Source organism: Harpia harpyja, chromosome 5 (assembly GCF_026419915.1).
Source record: "Harpia harpyja isolate bHarHar1 chromosome 5, bHarHar1 primary haplotype, whole genome shotgun sequence".
NCBI lineage: Eukaryota > Metazoa > Chordata > Aves > Accipitriformes > Accipitridae > Harpia > Harpia harpyja.
In genome coordinates this window covers 51,906,515-51,931,197 of record NC_068944.1, presented here as the reverse complement: position 1 = coordinate 51,931,197, position 24,683 = coordinate 51,906,515, and the positions used below count along the sequence as shown (strand labels likewise).

The window sequence follows — 24,683 nt, the reverse complement described above, 5'->3', positions numbered from 1 at the left end:
TACGTGACTCTACTGAGAAAACTTTTCCTCCCTCATCTTCAAAATTCTAAACTACTGCAAAAGGTTTTACAGTCTCTTCAACAGCACAGCTGCTAGATAAAGAGGTAGTTCATTCTTTCAAACAGTGCTCAGTCTCCAGCTATAATTGAAAATGACATCTTATACAAATTGTGTATATATTTGCAAAGAATACCTCTATGAGCAACAAACACTGAGTTCTGATTAATCAGTAAGAAAGTAACTAAGATTTACAAATCCAATATGTATTTATAAAGGAGCTCGCTGGATATGAAAGGGCTAACAGAAGTACTACAAACCTGAAATTTAGGCAGGATCAAGAATTAGCCCATCCTGATGAGGCTGAACCCTTGACAACACCTGAGATCAAGCAATCCACTTCAGCTGCAGACCTGAACTTCATCACATCTAACTAAATCACTACTGCAAGACCTGCAAAATTCTTCTGTCTCAGAAGAAAACAGAAAACATGAAAACCCAATACAAAGTCTCCATAGAAAGAGTCAAAGCCAAAAATGTTTAAGTACTGCTGAGTACTGAGAAAGCTAGTTGAGTGCCTGTTTAGCAGCCTAGTATCTTACATCTTAACTGTAACCAGAGACTGCCATTGTTGTAGAGGATGAGCCAAAACAATCATATTCTCATTTGTCAATCACCCATTCTGTGCTTTGTATTGGCCTGGAGTCAGTACTTCTTTAGGTAGGGTAGCATCAATCTTGTAGAAAGAAGTTATGTTGATCTGATAGACATTTTTTTAATTCATGGGCTGTTGCAAGGTTCAACAAAGAAGTCATAAAAATATCAAAGTTTTCTTTGGCAACTTACTTCAAGATGGCTATTATATATCCAGGACAGATAGAATCTAATAATTTTTCAAACCTTAGCAATGATGTGTTATAGGCACATGTTATTCTCAAAAGTCAAAATAAAATCCACCTTCAAAGTATGCTTGTACTGTATTAATTTAAAAAAAAAATCTAAAGAGGGAGAAAAGAAATAAGCAGAAGATATGGATTTATTTTGAATCCTGCATATATCAGAAAGTATCAGAAGCACTGAGAGGTACAGTGACTGTGTATATATAGCAGCTGCCTCCGAAACTCTGTGGACAGTGTGTTTCCATCTAGACCTTTTCATTTCATAAGGTCTACACATCCACCATTGAGGGGAGTCTGAAGTGGGAACTTGGTAGGAAAAAAAGCATATAAATAGGAGAAGTGGGAGAATATTCTCTGAGCCAATGGCTAAACAATGCAATACTATGGTACTGTGATACTAAATGTTTCTGTACCACTTTGAAATCAGATTATAAACTTCCCTTTTCATTGCCAACTGAGAAGATGATCAGATATTGCCTGAATGGGTAGGGTTCATTTCACTTGGCATTAACTATCTACAGCACAGATGTCTACAGCTGGGTGAGCTGTCTAGATTCCCACCATAATCAGTGGAGGTTTGGGTATCAGAGTGAGGGGAATTTAGGATGCAGTTCATCTAACTCCTACCTGATTACGCTGGTGCCTACTTGAGCAAGACATGAATCATACCCTGACATGACTTGACTGACTAGCTCTGTACTGTCTATAACATGAGGCTGTGATGACTTGCTCAAATAGAGGCCCATGCTGCAGTTACCAGCACACAGCCAAAAGAATAATCCTATTAAAGTCCTGTTCATTCAGGGAGTGCCTTGGCAGGGAAGATGCTGGAGGTCATGGAGGAGGCTCTGGCTCCAAGGAGGCTGAGTAGCATGCCTGTGCTCCCACATCCTTCTGCAGACAAATGACTGATGTGTGCATACGTCCTCAGGGCACCCTTCATCAAAGCTTACAATTCAAGTGCTGAAGTGAAGACCACCACAGCCATAGAGCAGGAACTGCTTAATAGTAAAGTGGTATGGTAGTTCTTTAATATAATTTTTCACAAGCATTCCACACACAATTGTTGAGACGGTATTTGTTTGCAAACTGCCTTAGAGACAAGTGGACTGATATAAATATTATTCTTTAAAAAGAATTTATATGGCAATCATACCTTCAATGGATTAATCATTTGTAAATTCTTTCCCACCCCACTGAGACTAACTACAGCAAAAGTACTATAACTCAGGGTAGCATATTCACTAATGCAGGAAAGGTAGAAAATCTCCCTAGGATGTCATAAGCTAGAAGCATTCATGTAAAATTATTGTCATAGAAGAGATGGCTTCCTACTCTGTGGAAAATTGTTTATATAGCAAAGCCCTCAGAGCTCTCCGAGCCCCCTCATGAATCAGGGCCCCTGTGTGATGAACACCTGAACAAATCTAAAAGGCCATCTCCCTCCTGAGGACAACATGTTAAAAAGTTCTAAAAATACATGAAATTGCACCAGTGAGCTCCACAATTCCATGGAAGACCCTCCTTGGACCCCCTCCTCCAAACTATTTTGACAAAATAGATTGACAAGGTGGTGGATCCGTGTCTCAGAAACTCACACTGGCAAGATCTTGGAGGATACTTGTCGAAAATGAGGCCTTCCTTGTTGGTTCTACTTTAATTGCTGAATTAGTATCATTCTTTACACCCTTACATATTAATATATGTGCATACACTTAGAATTCATACATCCATAACTGCCTTTCACATCATGACACCATGCAGGAAACGTGTAATTTTTACCATAAGTTGTTGCCATTCTTTCTGCTTTACAAGTCAGGCATACATCTTATCTTTGTCTCAGCTGTGGCCATTTCCTGGCCAAGTCATTTGTACAATTTTTTAACTTTTTTTTTTTCTCTTTAAATGCCATAGTATTTCTCTGTTGAATACCCCAAATCCCTGTTATATAATTAACTCATGAAAATAATCCTTATTCTATCGTCATTTTTCACTTAGAGCGTCACCTTCTGAAATACTTTTCCCCATCTTTGGTCACTTTCAAGTCCAACTGTTAACAGCAAAAAGAACACTTTCCTTCAGCAGTCCATTACCAGGCAGTAGTCTTTGCCTAGCTTAAATGGCTGCAGCTTATCTGGGATGCTCAGCCTTAAAAACATGAGCTAACAAGAAATGCACTGGCCTTTTTATTGATACTATCAAAGTGCACTGTCAAGCTGGAGAATAAAAAAAGCAAGTTAGTCAAGAAGTAGGCCTGCGTAAGAAATTAAGCTTCCAGGAAGGACATGGAAATCAACTTTTTATCTAAGGATCTGAGAAGTGAGATACATTTACAGACAAATTCCAGATCAACGTCCTGGTAGTTCCCAAAAAAGAGGTAAAAATTCAAAACAAATTGTTCTCAGGTTAATGTACAAAACACAGATAAGACAGGAATCAACACCTTGGAAGAAACTGAAAGATGAAGACAGCAGAGGGAGGACAAATACTGTTATGCATAGAATAGAGCAATTATTGATCTGAAATTGTTGAAGTCATCCAAGAAGGTGTAGGGACTGACAGAAGACCTCAACTGAAGCAAGAGACCTTTGAAGTTCATATGAACACTGTGAATGGCAGGAAAGGGCTCTCTGGAGTAAGGGCAGTGGGGTTCTAGCTGGAAAGAAATTGAATGTGATTTGAGAGGCGGGATGTAAAAACAGCACATTACTGAGGGTTGATAAAAAACAAGTTGAAAGAAAACCAAAACAAATATATGCAATAATATTCAGCTGATAATATTTGGTATTAGCTACTTAGGTCTGTCAGCTTAGCTGCTCCTTTGAATTCAGCTGTTCCTAAACATTAAATTTGCAAGAAAAAGCAATGCATGGCTGAAAGGAGAGATTTCGTAGAATCACAGAATATCCTGAGATAGAAGGGACCCATGGGGATCATTGAGTCCAAGTCCTGAGCTGTACCTTTCAAGCTATACCTTTTACATTTAAAAGGATTGTGTTTTATAGAGAACAAATCAACAAATAAATATTACTCAACCTGTTTGTGTTCAATGAGAAGCTTAAAGAAGTGTGAAGGAACAAGGTAACAAACACCATAATATTCCGTTTCCATGCACTATCATTTGCCAGCCCTATAAGCATAACAAACCTGACTTCTGTGCTACATGACACACACCCTTCAAAGAATCAGTTCCAGGAAGGACAGCTGCTAATTGTTTCCAAATGTTTTGTTAGAGTTTCTATCTTCAAAACACTTTGGATAACCTGGGTAATGGAACTGATACATTTCCAATGTGCTGTCAATTGCTGGGGTGAATCTCTTCAGGCCAAAATCAACACTAGTGTAGTTACTCAAATCACCGGGCTTGGTGGGGCTCCTCAGACCAGGCAGCAATGTAAGATCAACATCTACATCCTTGCTTTAGATTATGTTATTTAAAGCAAGATGATTTACCCTGTCAGGCTAAGGAATAATGGTATACTCTCTACAACCTCTCTCAGAAATAATGGCAGATGTCAGAGATGTAATAACTAACTACTCACCCATCCTTTTCTGCCAAAACCACAAAAGCAAAAAATCAGTCAGGCTAGTCTATCTGTGAAGACACATCAAGTCTAGTGAGATTACAGAATACCCTGCTGGAAAACTTAACTACTTATTATCTCAATGCACTGATAGAGAAGCTATATCTCTCTCCCATAACTACCAATTTTCTCAAGTCCACTGTCCCCAAAATAATTCTTGATCCACATCATCCACCATTTGTGTCACTGGCAATATGGGTCAAGCTGAAGACAAAATGCAGTACAAGTGGTAGAACATATTTTCAGAATTTTGCTGCTTGAGGAACATAAGATTTCATGAAAGAGCTTTTCTTCTGAATGACATGAAAAAAAAAACTTTAATCTTCTGTGACGAAATGTGAAAAATCTCACATAGCCAAACTTGATGTTGTTTACTCAGTTCTGCTTTCCATACTGAAATCCAGTACTCTATTAAAAAAAATGGTTTATTCAGTCTAGACTTACCATTACTGCTGTAGAATGCTCAATCACTGGTTGAGCTCAACAAAGTCTAATATTACCGCCAGTAACCTATATCTGCCACCACAGAGAAAGAGGATATGTCCGAAACACCTTACTGAAACTGCATAAACAGAAGTTCCAAAAGGTTTATGGGGTGTCAGTATGTATTTATGTAAGTGGTTAGAGGTTTTAATTCCACTAATTGGCCAATACATTCAAAAACTCCCTCAGAAGAGAAACGTCGGAGTCTTCCTAAACATGGACTCGTTTTTAATATTTGCTAGGAATTCTGTGCAAATGTATGTCAGACTATTCAGGCTTTGCATTAAACTAGATTTTCATGCTATGTCTCTTTCCATCTGTCTGCTTTTTCTGAGAGTTAAGGCAATTTACCTATAGCACCCTAGGACATGTATCTTTCTGCATCTGTAGTGTTTCCCATTCTGTTTGTCCTGTACGGTCATTCCATATCCCCAGAGGACAAAGATACCAGAATCTCTTCAATAATACTACAATAGCAAAAGCATGCTAACCAGCTAGAGAAGGCATACCAAATTAGACACACATCTGCTCAGATTAACCTGATCTGTCTGTATACACATCTTTAGCAATAAATTAGGTTTGATTCTTCATCATTTGCTAAAATTCCATTTTTTAATACAATTGACATTACAGATGCTGTTATTTTGAGATAGAAGATAAGCCAATAGTATACAAAAACCCTAATAATAATGGCTTGCACTTATCTCTTCTAGGGCCTCAGAACTATTAATGTTTATTTAGCAGGTATTTGTTAAAGGGTCTCAGGAAAACCTCCTTAGATTAAGTTTCACTTACCCAGTCTATTTTATCCACATTCCAGTATTTTTTTAAGTCACGGAACTGCATTAGCATCCCCTTCAAGCCCACAACAATAATGCTTGCTAGCACGCACTGCAAAGAAATAAGAAACAAAAACTATTTGCAGAATTGGTAGTGAAAACAAATGCTCTTTCTTCAGTTTAGCAGTCAATATTATAATTAAATTATCAAAAAAACTAAAGTTAGTGTTTCAAAAATGGGATAAGCACCGGTGTCCTTGTGACACAAACGTAACAGTATCAAACCCAATTTTTTTTTCTGAACACAATCGACAGGCCCCCTAATTGTGAGAAAAATGAAAGAAACTTCAGGACTTCCCAAGACTCTCCATGCATCACCAGGTGAACTGCACTCTGTCATAGTCTGGGGAGACTCAAAAGCAAATCAGCACTCAACTTCTACATAGTGAAGAATTTTAGTTCTCCTTCTTCACCATCTAAAGAAGGCCTCTAGAGGAAAAAAATCCATTAACTTTGAGGCAAACAAAATAATTTATTGCTCTCCAAATCAGAAAGGGGAGAAGATGAATGAAGAAATCATCTGGAGCTGAAAAGGATGCAGTACAAAGTGATGGACTTGCAGTGCATAGGTAGGGAGGGCTGAAAAAGCATACTAAAAAGGAAATAAAATATCAAGAAAGCAACAGATGAAAAGTTTTTTTTAAAATATGGAAATAAAAGCCTACAGGCAACCAGTCAAAATTTACATATAATCCATATAAAAAATGAAGGGAGGAAAGCAGTATAGTAAAAAAAGGACATATTGTGCACTCCTCTTCAAATGTCCTTACTTTGCATGGTTAAAATTAGCTATAAAAGAATCTGTGTTTGAAAAGTGAGAACCTTCATGTGACACTATGTAAACAATAGCACAAAGTAAATTTAAAACACAGTTGTGTTCAAATTTCATGTACAAACATGGCAGAATTATGGATAATTTTGGAGCTGTATTTTGCATCTTTGACATGCCTCTAGTTAAAATTAACTATTAATATGTAATACCAAAAGCTAGATATAGTTTATGTGAAAACACACCACGTTGCTTTACCGAGTCTTAGTGTAGAAGATGTATTCCGTGACAGAGATATAAGAATACCTCATAATCCTTCTGTAATTAAGCTTAGATCACTACCTGCAATCATTTTTGTCAAATTTATTTGAAAAGCAAAGTCATACATCATATGCATAACTGGAGAAAAATTGTGGATCTTCATTAATTTCTACCACACTTCGTCAATTTGCAAATCCACAGCAATCTGGATGTATATTTTTCATAAACTATGTGCCAAAAGTAAGTAGAAGAGAAATGCTTTCTTATATACTTATGTGATAGCCTATATAAGCAACTATATATGTGTATAATCTGTATGTATTATGTTGTCACCTCTGTATTTTATGATTTTGAGACTTGCTGTGCCCTTACTGCTCTCTCCCATTGAAATTAAACAGAGCTGTTTTAGAGGTAGTACTGTCTTTCCCTGAAAGAAATTAAGTCATTAGAAAATGTTTGACATCGTAATCTTTAAAAAAGAAGGTAAGTACCATACCATAGGCAGCCAGTACAGCATAGGTCCAATTGCATAGATCACCACAAGAATTAATACACAAGAGATAAGGCAAGCCACCTAAAACAATAAGAAAAGCAGATCATTCAGTCTAACAAAAAAATACATTAAAATGTGTGAAAGGGACTAATTACTAAATATTGTAAATAAAGCCAAGAATGACAAGTTGAAGATGTTAGCTATTAACGTATCTATGGATTGCAGATGCATATATTTCAGTTTTAATCTCTGGTGATTACCTTCAGCCAACTTCAGTGAAAACATTGTAAGAGATCTTAACAGCTGTGCTTGACCCTGCTGACAGCACACAGACACGGACCACAACATCACTTACACATTTGGTCATTAAATAGAGCGTGTGTGTGCAATATCTCATCCCAGAAGTTTTGCAGCACCCACTGTCATTCTGTAACATATTTATAGCCATGCACCCTATGTTGCACTAAATAACAGATCTGTCATAGCACTCAGCAAAAATTACATATGGAGAACTGTGTTGTCATTTTTGCACAAGAGAAGATTTCTAACGTCTTTTACTGGGATCAACACTAAAAGGAAACTATTGTGTTAAGTCAGAAACCTCCAATAATTTCACATTACTATCAGTGGACTCGACTTTAGAAAATGTAGGAACAATTTTTTTTAATACAGTAAATATTATAATTAATGCAGGTGACATGAATCCAGACAAATATATGGTCTAAGAATTATATGTTTCTTCACAGTATTATATGGTATTAATCTGCTGGAAAACTACAGTAAAATTGCAGTCTCCTACTCCACTCTGACTGCTCACAAAGTAGAGTACTTCTGGTCTCATTAAGATACAGTCCAGATTCACAGAAGGTTTTTGATGATAAGTAGACAGATGCTCACTTTATTTTTATATTGATAATATGTTTCTTTACTAAAATAATTAGGTTTCATTTTAGGAGACAAGTTGTTAAAAACAAAACCAGACAAGTTGTTAAAACAGTAGAAAATTAAAGCCATGGTGTACTTAAAAATACCATCAAAAAGGATAGACAGAGTGTTTACAGAAAAAGGGACACAAAATCTGCTGGTAAAGTCACAAGGAACTTTTCCCTCTTTCTGCCTTCCCAAAAAGCAAAAAAAGAAAAAAAGTGTTGATTCTATTTGAAGGATACAGTCCCTCACTTCTGTTTTCTCCCAGGAAAGATATCACTGAAGAATAAATGACATCACTGAATCCCAGGTGTAGCCGTTGGGAGAAAAAAGGGCTGCTCTGAGCCCCTGAGAGGCTCTTTGCATTTCTTTCATGACGTATGCCAAAGTAAACTGACTTCTCTCTATGTAGTCAAAGCAACCCCTCACTCTTCTTTTTGCCTATGATCGGACCAACATTTATTAGTGATGTTCTTCTCATCTCTTCGTCCTGCCCAGACAGCTCCAAAAGTAGAGGATTAAGTGTATGTGTTGCTTTCCAAAGAGAAGGCAGGAAAGACAATTTTACGTTTATTAAAGCACTCTCATAGTGCTAACACATGGCCACACTAACTTTTAGATGCAGGCTCCGCTATACTGTGAAACCAATGGATAAAACCAAGAAGATACTTGTTATTTTTACCATGTATTTCCTACCTTGAAATCAAACGATGGTGGTTTCTTTTCTATTTCATACATTGAATAACCTTCTATCAGGGCCTTTGCCTACATGTACCAGAGTCAAAGTGCTTAGATACCCTACATGCCTGCAGGTTATAGGTCTTCAGGCATAGGTCTTCAGGTTACCTTAAAGCTTCCTTGGAAAAGCCATGATGCAGAATGACTGCAAATTGTACAATCAATATGTGAACAGGTAACAGAAGAGGATGTCTGTGAGGATGAGGGCACATGGTATGACATTGAATCCAACTCAAAGATTTGAAATAGCTAATAGCAAAGTGGTAGCTAAACTATTTGCATAAAAATGCTTTTAAAGATTATTATTGGATGAATTATTCATTATGATTAATTGAGTTCAGAGTACTATGTAGGCTAATTAGCAAGTAGTTAACATGTAAAGTTTTGAAATACAACCCTGTATCATTTCTCTAGTATCGTGGTATCTGCACGACAAATAATTGCACAACATGGTCAAGAAGAAACAGTACCTATAGACTGTACTTAGCTTTGTCAGTTGTACCTCATTACCTTTTTCCTTGCAATTTATGTCCTTCACACAGGCGAGAGCAAAGGTTACAAAAAGACAATAGCAACAAACTCCAAAGGACATAACATTTATATGGCAGGATGCCACTGATGGACTTTGTCAGTGAGGATGTTTCAGAGGAAGGAGGGAGAGGCAGTGCTTAGGGGGCTGCCCCAGGGGTGTCCCGGCTGCCGCATCACACACAAAGGTCACAGAAAAGCGGTTTGCTACCTCTCTTGTTCACGAGCACAATTCAGACAAGTAACAGCCTCGCTGGGTCACAACTACCATTTTCATCAATTGCAGTTCCCTCTTTTCTGAGCTACTGCAGTAAGAACTTGTGGGTTTAGTTTCCAACAGTAGAAAATAGCCCCCAAAATCCTCAAAAATCTGAGTGTCATCTCTGTGGGCTCAGTGTCTACAGAGCGACAGGACAAGTACACCATGTCACAAGGCAGAAGTTGGGAGGTTACTTGCGTTTTTTTAACAAGTATCTCTTAAGGTTACTTTCATTTTATTTTGAAAATCAGATAGAAGCACTAAATTAAATCTGATTTTTTTCTAAAACTTCAGTTTAGCCTGCACCACTAAATCCATTAAACACCATTAGAGGGCACTTTTGTTACAGTACTGACAAATTCACATAAAACTGAAAGGGCTTGTGTGTAGTTTCCCGCAGTCTGAAAACACAACTCATAACCTCCTTACTGCCACAGACTTTAGAGTTTATAATGAATGAAACAGGTAAAACTTAGTAAGTGGAACCTTTAGCTTTTCTAGTAAGACAGTTGCTGATCAGATGCAATTCCATGCAGATTGGAAAAATGGCAGGGCAGAGTCATTTCCCAGGATAGAGGAAAAGGAAGAACAGGGAAATGCAATGGATAAATCAGTAGAAGTTCCAGTGAGCAGTATCAAAGCCTTAATTCTCCTACGTACTTCACTCTAACCCATTACCTGTGTTTTGGCTCCCGTACTGTATAAAAGTGCCGTCCGTCCCATTGCTGCAGCGCTTGGTATGCAAAAGAAAAATGAAGGAATCACGTTGCTGAGGCCATGAGCCAAAAATTCCTGCAAAGTTGTTAAATAGAATATGTTGTTTTCCTATTGTTCTGTCATTTCAATGCTTCTTGCCAACAAAGGAGTCCCCTATGTAAATATTAGCAATGACAAAGGATGGCCATATTTTTAAGGGAAAAAAACCACGTATGTACATGATAAAAGATCTCCCAACATAATGTATCTTCTCACAACTCAGAACTAATTTGCATGATAGAGCTCCTGAACCAGATTCATCAAAAACAGAAGGCACATTTTATTCACAGAATAAATGGTATTGCTAAGTTTTGAAGATGAAGTTCAGCCAAAATATTTACATCTTGATCCACATCTGCTTTTTAACAGGCCAGAGTCTCAAGCAGTGGGATCTGGACAGTGTCCAGGTTGTTTCTGGCTTATGACTCTACTGGAAAAAGACAGCCACCAATTTTTTGTCTTTTAGAGCATGCTTTAGTGAAAGTGAAGTATGGTAGCCATACTATCTGCATGCCATCTTTCATGACAAATATATTTGGTGTTTATTCACAGTCAAAATGCAGACATGTCTGAACAAAGATCTCCAGAAGAAAAAGTGGAGAAGCCACCCAGTATCTGTAGCCTAAGCTGAACAGTGTTTTCTGTGAAGGTGCCCCAACTTGGCTACCCAGCACCAGTCTCCTTCCCCAGACTACAAGGAGCTCATTCATCTGCTGAGGGCAATGTGTAAGAGAAGACTTCAGCACTGCTACAAGTGCTTAGAACACAAAGGGTATTGTATCCATCCAGGGCAACACCTGATCATAAGTTTGCCTTCACAGCACAGGACAGCACCACCTTAAAGCTCCCCAGACAACCTTGCACACCCACATGCCAAGATGCAGAGCCCTGGGCCTGGCCCCTGAATGCAATACAGCTACACCACCCCGCTGCCATTGTAGTCTCTGCTCTCATGGAGGCTTTGTTCTTTTGCTCCATTATTTGATGCAGAACTACACATAGTTTCCAACACCTTAGTAATTAAGCTGTGTAAGCTACAAGATTTCCAAAGGTGCAGAAAGACATACAGGTTGCTGTGCTCTGTTTAGTGCCCTTGAGACAATGCAGCATATCGCCCTGAAGTCTGACCTGTATTAAGCTCAAAGCATTTTCCCTCTGCTCCCTAGAAAACATGGCTCTGAAGCATCAACAGAAATTCATGGCCCAATGTATTCATTCTGAAAAATATTTTAGAGACCTGAGTAGACAAGAACATTCCCACCATATTTTCCAATGACATAAGAGTTGTAAACCAACAGAAAGACTGACCCGTCTAGATAGGGTGTTCAAATAGACCTCCAGCTGCAAAACCAACTGTTCTTCATTCAACCTTACATCATTTACCCCAGATCACTTAAGACAAAGGCAGGGGCATTTTCATCACACAGCACTATTGCCAGTTATCTAAAATTGAGCGTTTCTTACCACAGTGCTTGAATTATTCTCTCCACAGATTTCCAGTTGGCTTGGAGTTACCCACCCGCCATGACCAGCAGTGGGGTAGTGCAGAAAGTAACATAACATTTTTATTTAAGTGTGTCTACTGTAAAGTGGAACTCTGTACAGAAAGCTCCTATGGCTGTAAATTTGGCAGCACTTTCTGAACCCATCCTGTTTCTTTTATACAAATAAACCTTTATTTCAAATGAGACTTCTACTTTGCATAACTTCATTTTATAACATCAGATATGTCCTAGGGCTATAAGTACCTGGTTTATTTTTAGAACTGCTTTGTTTCTTTAGTCAGTGGCTGATTTAACATTTTAGCTGGTCTTTAAGAGCTCAGCTGCCAGAGGAGAAGCTGTCTTGTCTTAGAGCACTGGAAAAAGCATTAACACCCAAATACTGCACCGAATGCAGCATTATGGGATTATCCTGAAGGACGTGCTTCCCCAAAAGGAGCAGCTTAACCAACTAGGCCATACTGCAGAGCTGATTTGGACTAGATTTGGGGTTTACTGTAATTACTGGAAGGCTTCAGGATGCTGTATGGAACTCACCTTTTCGTACTGGGCATTCATCTAGAATACATTTCCAGAATAGTGAAGCAATTGCAAGGCTAACTGACAGTAAAGAGCAAGAGCTTTACCTGGTTGTCATCCACAGCGTACTTAAACTTTTTAGCAGAGCCTTGGGCTAGAGCTAGTGACGCTACATAACCAACCAGTGCTACTCCAAAAGCTTCAGTGACTACTTCAGGCAGGACATTCATGGGTGGTGTTTTCGGTGATGGTAACCTACAAAAAATATAGACAGTCTTTTTTTGCAAAGCCTGTTACATAGCCTCAGTATACCTGCAATTCATGAAAACACAAGACAAACTATCTTTGCATGCACAGCTAATTTTTTTAATATTTGTGAAGTGACATTTTTCAATATTTTAGATTAATAACATCTCGGTCTGTTGGGAACTGCGAGGGAGAATTTGTACAGGAAGATGAAACAGTTTCAGATGAAGTCTTCCATTTGCAAACTTCTATTTGAGAAATTGTGAAGGGATCCTTATAAATTAGCTCCCCCACTGACAGATAAAATCATCAACCATTCCCTAATTTTGTAATACGCAATAAATGAAACTCTACTGAATATTTTTTTCTTTTTTATAGTCGTCTGTCCTGTAAAGTTTAATTTAAACCTTTTAAACAGTTTAGTATTCCTGTAGGTTATGGACAGTGTGGACATTTATTTCATCTAATGGAGACCTTCTAATGGGGACTGCAATGAAATGCCCCAGTTAAGTACTGCATCACCCCAGGTTGCCTCTGTACTCCACACAAAGACTTCAGCCTCTCCAGAGCACAAATCACACTGCCTAAGAGCCAAAGTGCATTCTGAAGGTTTCTAACACTCTCCACTGACAAGGCAGTTAGATATTTCAGGTCAGTGCTTAAAAATACATAGGAATGATCCAGGCTTCTGCTTGTGTTTTTCAACACTACAGAATCTTCTCATGTGAGGTTAGAGAGAAAATAAGCTCCAGATTAAAGCTGCACCAATACAATTTAGCTGTTCATAACACATATCAAAAGGCAATACTTAATCCTGTTTTAACCTCAGATACATAGCATGTAATAGCATGCCCTACATACTTAAAAATATTTTTCTTTCTCAGCGACTTCCTTTATTTTATTTCTATGAGTGCAAGCTGCCACACATGCACGTATGCTGTCTTGGACTACTTAGAGTCTACTTTGTGAAATTTAGGGAAACCCTACAATTTCCAAAAGGGAAATTACACAACAGCTGTGTTATTCCCTACCAGCCAAGGAAGTTTGAACATTGACTCTGACACCCAATCTAATTTCTCTTTCCAGCTAATTACACTGAATATTTTTTTTTAACTTCTCTTCAAGGTCATGGAGAAAAATGTATCACTCTGTGGTCAGAATGATCTTTTCTAGATCAAGCACATCTAAATCCTTTACATTTCTTTAGAAACTACATTTCCTAAAATTACTATATAAGCGAGTGGAGAATAATGAAGTGTAGTAATCTACAAGCCTTATCTCATTGCATGTCCTTTCTGCTACAATAACCCAAGGCAAACCTTAAAAAGCAGGTTGCAATAATCTTGTCGAGTGCTCTGCCCTTCTGTCATACAACCAACAGCCATCATCAGGTACTTAGTATCTACTTTTTATTCCATAAAGTAATAAAAAAACTACGAAAATGTACAAGAAAGTCTGCATTTTTACAATGATATCTATACAGATATACCTTGTTAACATGGGGTTGAATTCTGAGAGAGTATTTGAGGAGGTTGGAAACGGACATAATAGATTTTTGCCATTTCTTATTTCAGAAAACTACTTTGACCTCTTCAGAGGCTGTTCTCAGAAGTAAACATATTTAAAAGCCACAAGCTAATAAAAACCACATTACCCTTCAGGAATATGTCCCACAACTTCTAGCCTGTAGACGTATTCCATATCAGCATAGTAGCAAGCAACGGATGTAGCAATTATCTATTGATTCAACACAGAAAAAGATGTTACGTTTCTATTGTTTTTAGCTTCTCACATGGTCCTTATTATTGCCATACCTAAGTACATGACAGTGTTCATGCATTTATCCTTAGATCTTTCTAGTAAGACAGGGAAGTATTATTACAAATATTTTTGCAAATGTGGATGGTCCTTATTATTGCCATACCTAAGCACATTGACAGTGTGCATGCATTTATCCTTAGATCTTTCCAGTAAGACAGGGAAGTATTATTATGAATATTTTTGCAAATGTGGAAGAGAGTCAAAAGAAACTCAGATCTGGACACAATAATTAATTTAGAAAAGATGGCTGAAGGACTATAGTGTAGTTTGTGCATTCTGTGTTCATGAAAGGGATCTGTACAAGTCTCTGTAAAGCCTCAGAAACCTTGCCAATTAGTGTCCAAGCTGCCTCTATGCAGCACGTGCCCCAGACCACTGCCATTCATGTGAGCAGCTTAAAATAATTCAAAATTTAGTACTCCTGAGAGGTCTAATTCAGCTGATGCTCTCTGAGCACATCTAATCTAGACTGGCAGTGTCGACTTCAGCACAAAACACAGCAGAAGATGTGGTTGCCTCTTATTTTTATGTTCCAGCAGGTATAAATGTTGCTGAGGGAGTGGAAAATTTGGCCCTGAGGGGGTTCAAACTCACTTCCCTTACTTTTTATGAGATGAACACACAAATCCTAATAGAACAGGCACAGGTTCCAGTCGATGATCCTCAGCTTGCTGGTACATTTTATACAGTATTGTTTAAAAGGTAACACAGAAACAGAGCTTAGAGTAGGGAACAGAACCACACTACCTCCTTTTCTAGCATTTTGCCCAAGAAAAATTATTCTTTTGTAAATAACTTTTTCCAGCAAAAGAAGAGTAACTGTGATGACCCACTCTGAAAAGCACCCACCCTTCATTTTTTTTATATTCTTTTAGAGGTCTAGAGAAAAACAGAAACCTTCTGTCCTAGTGCTGATTATTTGACTACAGCTTAAGCCTTAAAGCAAGGATTTACAATGCAACAGCTAATTTCAATTTAGCCTATGCCCTGTGAAAGGAAAACTTTAGGTAAAAATATAGAAAACAATAGCATAGCTATTTAACTTTGTTGCAGATAAATAACAAGCAACATCTAAGCCACAACTACCCAGCTCAAGACTTGCCTGGAGTTACAATGTGCCAGTTATTTTTCATTTTCTATTTCAAACTTCTTACACTTCAACATTCTAGGCGTCATGTTCTTGTGATTATGTAAAAAGTAGTAAACACATGAAAAATATTATACAAATTGGGAACGTATGTCAGTTCTTTCTTAATTATTTAGCCAAACTGTTTCCTGTTCTTACATTTAACATACAGCCATGAAAATTAGCTATCCATTTAATAAGTGGCAGGTGTGGCTGTGAGTAACTATAGACAACAAAGTAAACTTCAGCAGACTGCTTGAACCACTGAAAGCTTTGTAAGCAAAACGTCTGATATTTGATTTTGTACTTACCAAAAGTAGATCGATGGGAAGAACAACTTTAATGTTTCTCTGAAATTTCTCATTCAGTTCTTTGACAAGAACAAGCACCACTATGCTCAGCAAGGAGAGAAGTAAAGCTTCCAGCTGAACTGATCTGATATTCTCAAATATGTAGGCATAAATCTACAGTGAATGGCAAATAACAATCACAGATCAAAAATTATATCATTTTGGGTCACATGCTATGACATCTTCTACACGACTTCAGACATCTTAATCTGTGAGAGACGAATAAATATTGCAAGAGCTGTCATCTGACGAACTGGCCTACACTTAAGATTTTGCAAGGAAGAAAATCACCAATTTACTACTACTATGGACTTTTGAAAACTCAAAAAATGCAGTGAATATTTGTATACATGAATTTATAAATTTCTATTGGTAGAAGCAAGCAAGAAAATTCCAGTCTCATTAAATTCAGTGAGATTCAGTGAGTGTTGTACAAAAATGTTGAGAGAAACTTCCATACACAAAGATTTATTTTCAGTGTCCACAGCTCATAACGTCCATCAACTCTAACAGTAAAAGTTAATTCTGAGCACAAATTTTAAAAGACAGGAAGGAGGGGGGAAAGAGAAGGAGACAGAGGAAGAATGAAAAGGGAAAGAAAAATGCAGTAGTGGCTGGACAGGAAGAGAAGCAACAGGAATCTTCTCTAGATGGGCATCCTTTTCAGGACATCCTCTCCAGTGCAGGAGGGGGTCCATCCGAGTACTTTTCCAGAGTAAGTGTATAGCTTCAGCAGGGCACACTCAGTCTCCCTGTTGGCTGCTCTTGCCCATTACACAAACGGTGCTCCATGGAGCATGCTTGGATCAGGTCCAGATGCTGCGCATGCTAATTAGCTGTCGAGCTTTGTGTACGTATCTTATTGGCTATTTAAATAACCAATACTATCTACTAAGCCCTGTTTCTTTCCCTAGCAAAAAATTATAAATTAAAAGCTGCAAATCAAGAGGTAAAAAGAGGGTAGGGGAAGAAGAGGTGTTTCACACATCAGTGGCAAGTGCTTTCCAGGGGAAACCCTCCACAGCAAGGTGCAGGAATTCCAGGTGCAAGGAGTGAGGCATGCTGGACCACGAGGTTCAAAGTCCTGCCGCGGCAGGCTCTGGGAGATTGGGGAATGGCTGCACCGCTGCACATGAGAGGCAGACTGCAGTGTTAAAAGAGAAAGAGGAGACTGTAGCAGAGCTACAGAGCTGCAAATGGGAGGCCTTCAGCTTTTCAAAGGTTAGGGTGTGGTGCAACATGCTGTAAGACATGGTTAGAAAAATATAGTTGGGTCTATGATGAAGAAAGGAAATACAGTGCTGAATATAAGGAACATGTGAAGTAGAAATGTGGAATAGGAACAGAATGATCAATGGTGATGAGTAACAGGCATCTCTGATGATGAATACAATGTTGTAAGTAACAGACTCAGAAGAGTGTGGTTGCCTTCACACCAGCACAGATGACAGAGTGAACTGTACTTTCAGTTCTACTCTGAATCTGAGTGTCCAGAAAATGAGGCATAAATCAGTATGACAACAAATTAACAGAAAGTATTGAAAAAATTTACAAGTTTACAGGAATGGTCAGAAGGGGTGAAGAAAATTAGAGGGAACTTCTGTTCCAATAAACAAAGAAATAATCAGATCCCTATCACAAGTTATTTTCAGGCCTCATGAATAACAGGCAATAGTCTATGGCCTGGAGGAACAGAGCGGCATGAAAATGGATATAATACACATGCTCACTAAAGCTGCAGGGGGGAAAAAAACCAAGGTACGCTCAGTCCCTTGAATTCTGCATTTATATTCTGGGAACTATTATGCAGCCTGAAATGTAAACCACAGAGAGAACAGAAGTTAGAATCTAGGATGTAGTTTTAGACTGCATCACAAGTAACTTCTTTTTAAACCACAACATTAAGGATAAAAAAATCAAGCAACTGAGGCTTGAAATAATAATATTAAAAAAAAGGTGTTTTCTCTGGCAATGACTAAGAAGACCACTAAAATAAATGAAAAGTGACACTTGTAGTTTTATCAAAATAAAGATTAATAATTTTCTGCCCCAGAGAACCTATTCTCAAATACATGTATAATGCTAACAAGGTTTGACAGTTTGGAGCTTAAACACATATATTTATATTGAACAGGAAAAAGTACTAGAAAAAATTATCTTAGGAAGGATCCTCGTTCTAGCAGAAAGGTGGTCAATATGATGATAGAATTTTTTTCTACTGTTCTGATTCTGTCACTTCTTGAAGAGATGATCCTTGTTTTGAAGAATAAGTAAATTAAAATAACTTCCTAATTTTTTCTCTCTCATACTTTCTAAGAATATTTTCATAATCTCTAAGGGGAAAAAAAATTAAAAAAACCCTAAAAATAGTTACAGAAAAAGAAGCAAAATGTAATTTTCCTCACAAAGAGGAAAATTTGGTCCAGTCCTTTGAAATTTAGCCCTTGGACTTTTGATTAAGGATGCACAGTATAACCCAGCACAAAGGTTTCTCAGAACCCAGGTAAACATTTTAAAATGTTTAAATGTTGTTAAATAATATGATCTATATATGTCATAAATCTGAAGAATGGTAATCAAACCACAGTTTGTAACCACATATTGCCCCACTGTAATCAGACAATATGTGGATTGTGTCTTGAGTGTCTTGGGACTAGCTTCTGTACTCACAATTTTCCAAGAATGCATTTTCAAGAGAGCACAGGACTTGGCTCAGTGCCCGAGCAGAAGCTGTGATTAATTAGGACAAAAGGAGGCAATCTGGAAAACTATATTGCAAAATGTGCCCACAAACTCACCAAAGGCTGAGCTAGATCTAAGGTGAAGTGGTAAGGAAAAGGAAGAAATGGATTGATTCCTAACTGTCAAAGTCAAAGAGATGTGGGCTTGTTTTGAAATGAACGGTGTCTATTGAAGTGTCATCCTAAATGTAAGCACCTAAAGCTCAAGCTTTAGGCACTGGCATCTGATTCAAAAGAAATATTTACAAATGTTATCATCACAAACATCATTATGAATTCAGTATTTTACATATTTTGTTGATGCACTTACTGAAATAATTTAGAAATTGTATAGCAGAATTTAGTTTGATATTGCAGTGTATGAAGCAATTTTTTGTGTTATTACATAATTAACAAAATTTAAAAATACATCAATAATATATTAATTGAGCTGTTCTCCTCTTGTTTTTTACTTTTATTGCTAGTTTTGTGTAAAGGTTTTTAAAGGAAATGATGTGGCAACATTATGAGGAATCAGTGAACTTCTTGCCAATTGATGCAAGTTTGCACATAACTGAAAAAAGCAATATTCTAACTTTGGACACGTATATGTACAGACACTGAATGTCCCTATTCCCATGGGAAATTAATGGCTTTGACTTCCACTATATTTTCACATACCTTCATAGGGTAATAATGAACATTTTAATGGTTTATATTCTAGAAAGAATGTGTATTCTGATGTATTAATGAGATACTCTGAGTTCTTTTTTTTTTAATGTATACATGAAAACCCAAAAGATTAGTTCTAAAATGAGTATAGAGGCTGAAGCAAACAAAAGAATTAAAGGAACGTATTAGTTAAAACACTTAATACAGTTTAAGAGTAGACAACCTCATTGCATTTTCAAAAATGTTTCATTCTGATGTTTGTTAGACAAATAAATCACGCTGTGGGAAAAAAGTACAGGCAACTACTGTGAACTGTATAGGGAACAAATTGGAAAAAAAGGAAAAAAGAGGACTGAGAGAAGGAACATGAAGGTTATTTCAGATAATTGCAGTACAACCACAAGGATTTTGCAACAAACTTGCAACACAACCACAAAAGACCCCATTTTGCAAAGTAGGTTTGTTACGTTGCAGTTTATTTTGCAGTGCTGCATTTTCTCAGAAACTTGTGGAAGGATAAATATACCTACACATGCATAAAGGGCAAATATAGATATGTTTTTCTGGTTTCAGATACTAAGTAAAACTTGATGACACTTTTCTTGTCCCTTGTAAAAATTAGGTCTCACATGTAGTCTTCCCTCACTATTTTTCTTCTTCACCTTCACCTTGCCTTTCCCATTTGCAAAATACCAATTGATGCTGCAATATGCAGCTCAATTGCAGTGTTACAAACCATGTACAGGGAAAATGAGATTTAATAAATTACATAAACTATGTGTAAACACAAAAATCCCACAGGCTCAACACCAGTGTAGTAGATTTGTTCTCCATATGCAAAGTTCATTTTTACATATTTAATCATGATCTCACTTGCTATAAAGAATCCATTTCACTGGCTTGCTTTACTTTCAACTCTCCTATCACACTTTATTAAACATTCTTATTCTTGCTTTGCCAACCCAAAGGCCGCCTGAGGCGGAGCAATCAACTTTGTGAGTGGGAGGTGTTCTGGAGTGGAGAAATTAAAAAAAGGTAAGCAAAAATACCAGTCTTTGGGTTTCAAGAATTTGGAGAAAAGAATATGTCCAGAGACATGCCAAATTTGCCTTTCACTCTCTAGTTACATGTGCACACTAACATATATCTAATAATTAGTATAATTTTCATGTAAAACTACCACCACAGAAAAAAATGATTGTTAAAATCTAAATCTGGTGTTTCTGACTGAGATACTGGACTTTCTTAAAGCAACCCATAAGTCTGAACAGGTACCAGAAACCTTTTAAAATACTTGTATGGTAAAGTTGTCCCTTCTAAATATGGAGAGGTTTAAATTATTTTTCTAAGTTGTACAGAGGGTTTTTTGCTTGTTCATTTGTTTTCACACAATCCTACAGAGCAATTCAGAACCTTAAAAAAATCAGGAAAATTTTTCTTTGGAAAATGTTCAAAGAGATTTGATTTCAAAAGTGAAGTGAAGGGCAAAGAACTTGTTTCAGATTACATTAAAAAATACAAGGAATAAGGGAATAGATTTCTTTCAAAGCATTTGAATGACCTCATTTATGATATCATCAGCACACCAACATGGAAATATTTCTTCGTATCACTGCTGTTCTTTATTATTGCTCATAATGTATATTTTGATTATGTCTTGGCTGTGGTACGTAACACCAGTCATGTGTACAAGATGACAGTATTCCTATATGTAAGTATAGTCTCCATGGAAACTCCATGAAAAAGAGGCTAGTCACATTTTATATTAAGAAGTATTTATGAAAAGGTTTTTAAAGAATTAAAAAATATTTTAATATCATGAATAATTTGTAATAGTCTCAGAGGCCAACTTGTAAAAATGGCAATGACACTTTTAGTTATGTCCCTACAAGATACATTACGTGTGTTTATTACATGCCCCTAATTCTCATTAATAAATTGTTCCTGTAAAAAACTTACCAATGGATTATCCATACAAAATGCTATCAAAATTGTAAAATAATATGAAACAACATTCTAAAAAGCAACATCTTCTTATCACAGAGTTCACATTAACAAATTTCCCAAAATAATAGGAAAAAGTAAAGAGTAGAGCAGTGCAAGAAAATATAGTCAGTACTTTTAAATTAGGTGTCCTAATTTATTGGCTAACTAGATGAAGCCTCACTTCATCTGGTAATCATTTATTGCTATCAGTGCAATGTAAATATCATCACCTCAGCAAGTGAATAAAGCTTTATTATGAGCAAAATATCATTCTGACAGATATTATTGTCATACTACTAACTCTTCTGTCAAGAGATTATGCTCACAGCACCTAAACTCAGGGTTTGCTGGAATGTTACCATAAAGAATATGTTCTCATATCTTGTATGCAATAAGATTATACAACTTTGCCCTTTAAGATTTCAGCCAACAATATCTACTTTCCAAAGGGAGTAACCGTGATACTGTATGAAAGGCTGTACGCATTTTATAAAAATTACCTTAAAACTGTACATTTGCTGTGTTTATGGCAAAGTAATATCATGTCATAAAGCAATAAGTAATGTATCTAGGGTAATTTTTGCACAGGAGATCCACAAATCATGGGTCATTTTTCTTTTACCACAATGATGGTTAGGTTTCATTCAGCAAAAAATGAAGAAAATATGTTTAGAATTATATTTGGATATATCCCTCCCACATGCTGATCCAGAAAGAGTTAACCCTCCCCGTAAAGTTGTGTAATTGCTCAGGATAATAAATGGAATTATTGATGCTGTAATACACTTATTTTAAATTGATTACTGTATCCTTCCAAAATAAGACCCATTCCTGCTAATTCTTCATCAAGTTTTCCTAATCTGTTCTTACAAACAGACTTAGCAAGATGAAGGTTTGGGTATTACACCTTCTGTTCATTCACACGCATGCATAACAAATGTCTTACACTTATATATAGCTAATTAGCAGAGTTATTTAAGAAAATGTTAGCTAATGGAATAACCCATCTCTCTTACTGAACTCACATGAAAAAATCCCAGTGGTCCCGATATATACGGCATTTTCATTCCCAGCAGATACTTCACTTGTGAAGTCACAACATGTGTAGCTGCTCCTGTTGTCATTGCGCTTATCACTGGTTCCGTTAACAAGAAAGTGGCACTGCCCAACTGCAGCGTAAACATCACTACCTAAAAGGCAAAGGCATGAGTATCAGCAATTATAAAAACATGTGGCTTCCTGGTGATAGGACAATGCTAATTTTAATAAACTGTAAGATAAATGAGATAAAAATAAAAAGCAAAAGTCCTTTGAAGGACAACTATAGCTGAAAATGGAACCCATTGAAACTCTGTGGGTTTACCTGCATTATCTTACTCGCATCACCAGTTTACCAGACTCTAACATTAGTTCAGTAACAAAAGCAGACTCAGAGAAACCGTCTTCATGCAGTTCTCTCCCACTCAAATACATGCATCAGCTCAGCACAGCAACATGAAGTAAAGCAACCCAAAAGGGGAGGGTGGTGCTAAGACTCATTCCTGCTCCACTGCCATTCAGCCTGAGTAGGCAAAGGGGTGTATCTTAGTCCAGCTTACCAATTGCCAACATGTCGTTATCAGGATTCCCAATGTTAGTAATTTCAACACCTACCACACTTATTAGGTGCTAAAACTACAGAGAGATGAGTCTCATGGTGAGAGCTCTGCCATCTTGCAGAGCCCTGCCCTGCCCCCGGCTGCTGCGCCATCAGTTTTCCCTTCCAATGCAGTCACACAACTGCTTCACCCCTCCTGCGGAACCTTAGCCTCCTGATATCCCACTGACCCTCTGCATACGGGTCAATATACCGTGACACTTGGTGCTCTCATGATGCAATATCATAACATCAAATACATCAAGAAACACCAGTCTACTACCTCTAGTTACATCAGCTTCATATGTTGAGGTTTCTGGTTTTACAGGTATTCAGACAAGGAATCAACAGAAGTTGCTTCAGAGGGTGGAGGATATAAAAATATTTATCTTCTTTACAGAGAAACAGGGATATTTATATAGTTATGTGTTTTGTATGAACAAACTTTATAAACTTATAGTAAAAGTAAACGATTTTAAGGAACTTTAAAATCTACTTCCTAGGTATTTGGGAAATACCTGAACTAACTTAAAGTAGAATATCTGTATACAATCAGAAAATTTTTAAAATGGAAGAAAAAATTCAACATCCAATTTCATAAACATAATCCCATATACAATTGGATGGAAAAAAAAATAGACTTTGGCTCAGCTATATTTGACCTTGAAGATTATTTCAGCTTTGTTGCAACTTTTACAGAAGTTATTTTGGAGTACAGATATAATGAAGGAATAATATTCCTGTCTAATCCAGGAATCTGGACTACCATTGAATCTATAACTACTGTAGATACTTCGTAGGAATACAGAACAAATACCCAAAGTATTCTTTTGTCCTCCTATGTTTTCTCTCCTTATTCCAGACTGCAACCACTCTTCTTCTCTCAAGAATGAGATTTGATAGCTCTCAATTCTTTGAACAATGTTGTTACATACCTACAGATGCTACTGTGGTTTGCATAACACTTAATCATTTTCTGATCCATATTAAGATATTAAATTACATTTAAATTATCTCCCCTTACAATGAGTTCTGCAGATTCATTAGATAAAAAAAGCAGTTTCTTACTTCTGTAGTCTTCTGCATTTGCTATTCTTCTGCCTGAAAAGTTACATGCTCTTGGCACAGAGTTGTTTGTTACAATACTTTCCAAGAGGATTATTTTGTGTTTACCATACTAAATATCATCCTTTTGGAATATATCACAGTCTCCTTTGCTTTATTTTGTTTTGTTCTGAAGCTAAAAGAATAATTTCCAAATGTTATCATTCTTTACGCCTGAACAGCATTTATTTTTTCACCATGAATCTCACCTGTATGCAGTAAGGTATGAGTATAATAGCACAAAAGAAACAAAAATACCAAAGTGAACAGCTTTTAATTTACCACAAAAACCTCTGGTGAGCAATTTCCTCTTCCATCTGAGAGATTAATTGTGAGACTTTTTTTTCTATTTCCCAGTAACAGCATGTGAACAGCTCTCTACTATGAACAATCAGAACATTGATTACCATTCAAGATTGGATCCCAATAATGATAATTACTGTTATACCCTCAGTGAGTAGCAATTTA

At 37.0% G+C, this 24,683-nt stretch overlaps 1 protein-coding gene across 3 annotated transcripts in view; it reads right to left on the bottom strand.

Moving 5' to 3' along the window:
* SLC26A7 (solute carrier family 26 member 7) overlaps positions 1 to 24,683 on the bottom strand; it is a 73,055-nt gene that overhangs the window by 21,300 nt on the left and 27,072 nt on the right. For all 3 annotated transcript variants that reach the window (XM_052788556.1, XM_052788557.1, XM_052788558.1), the window contains 7 exons: positions 22,501 to 22,665; positions 16,059 to 16,211; positions 14,455 to 14,537; positions 12,662 to 12,809; positions 10,456 to 10,569; positions 7,329 to 7,406; positions 5,759 to 5,854 (listed from right to left, as the gene is read on the bottom strand). In XM_052788556.1, the coding sequence (XP_052644516.1) occupies positions 5,759 to 5,854; positions 7,329 to 7,406; positions 10,456 to 10,569; positions 12,662 to 12,809; positions 14,455 to 14,537; positions 16,059 to 16,211; positions 22,501 to 22,665 (837 nt within the window). The remainder of the gene's footprint in view (positions 1 to 5,758; positions 5,855 to 7,328; positions 7,407 to 10,455; positions 10,570 to 12,661; positions 12,810 to 14,454; positions 14,538 to 16,058; positions 16,212 to 22,500; positions 22,666 to 24,683) is intronic.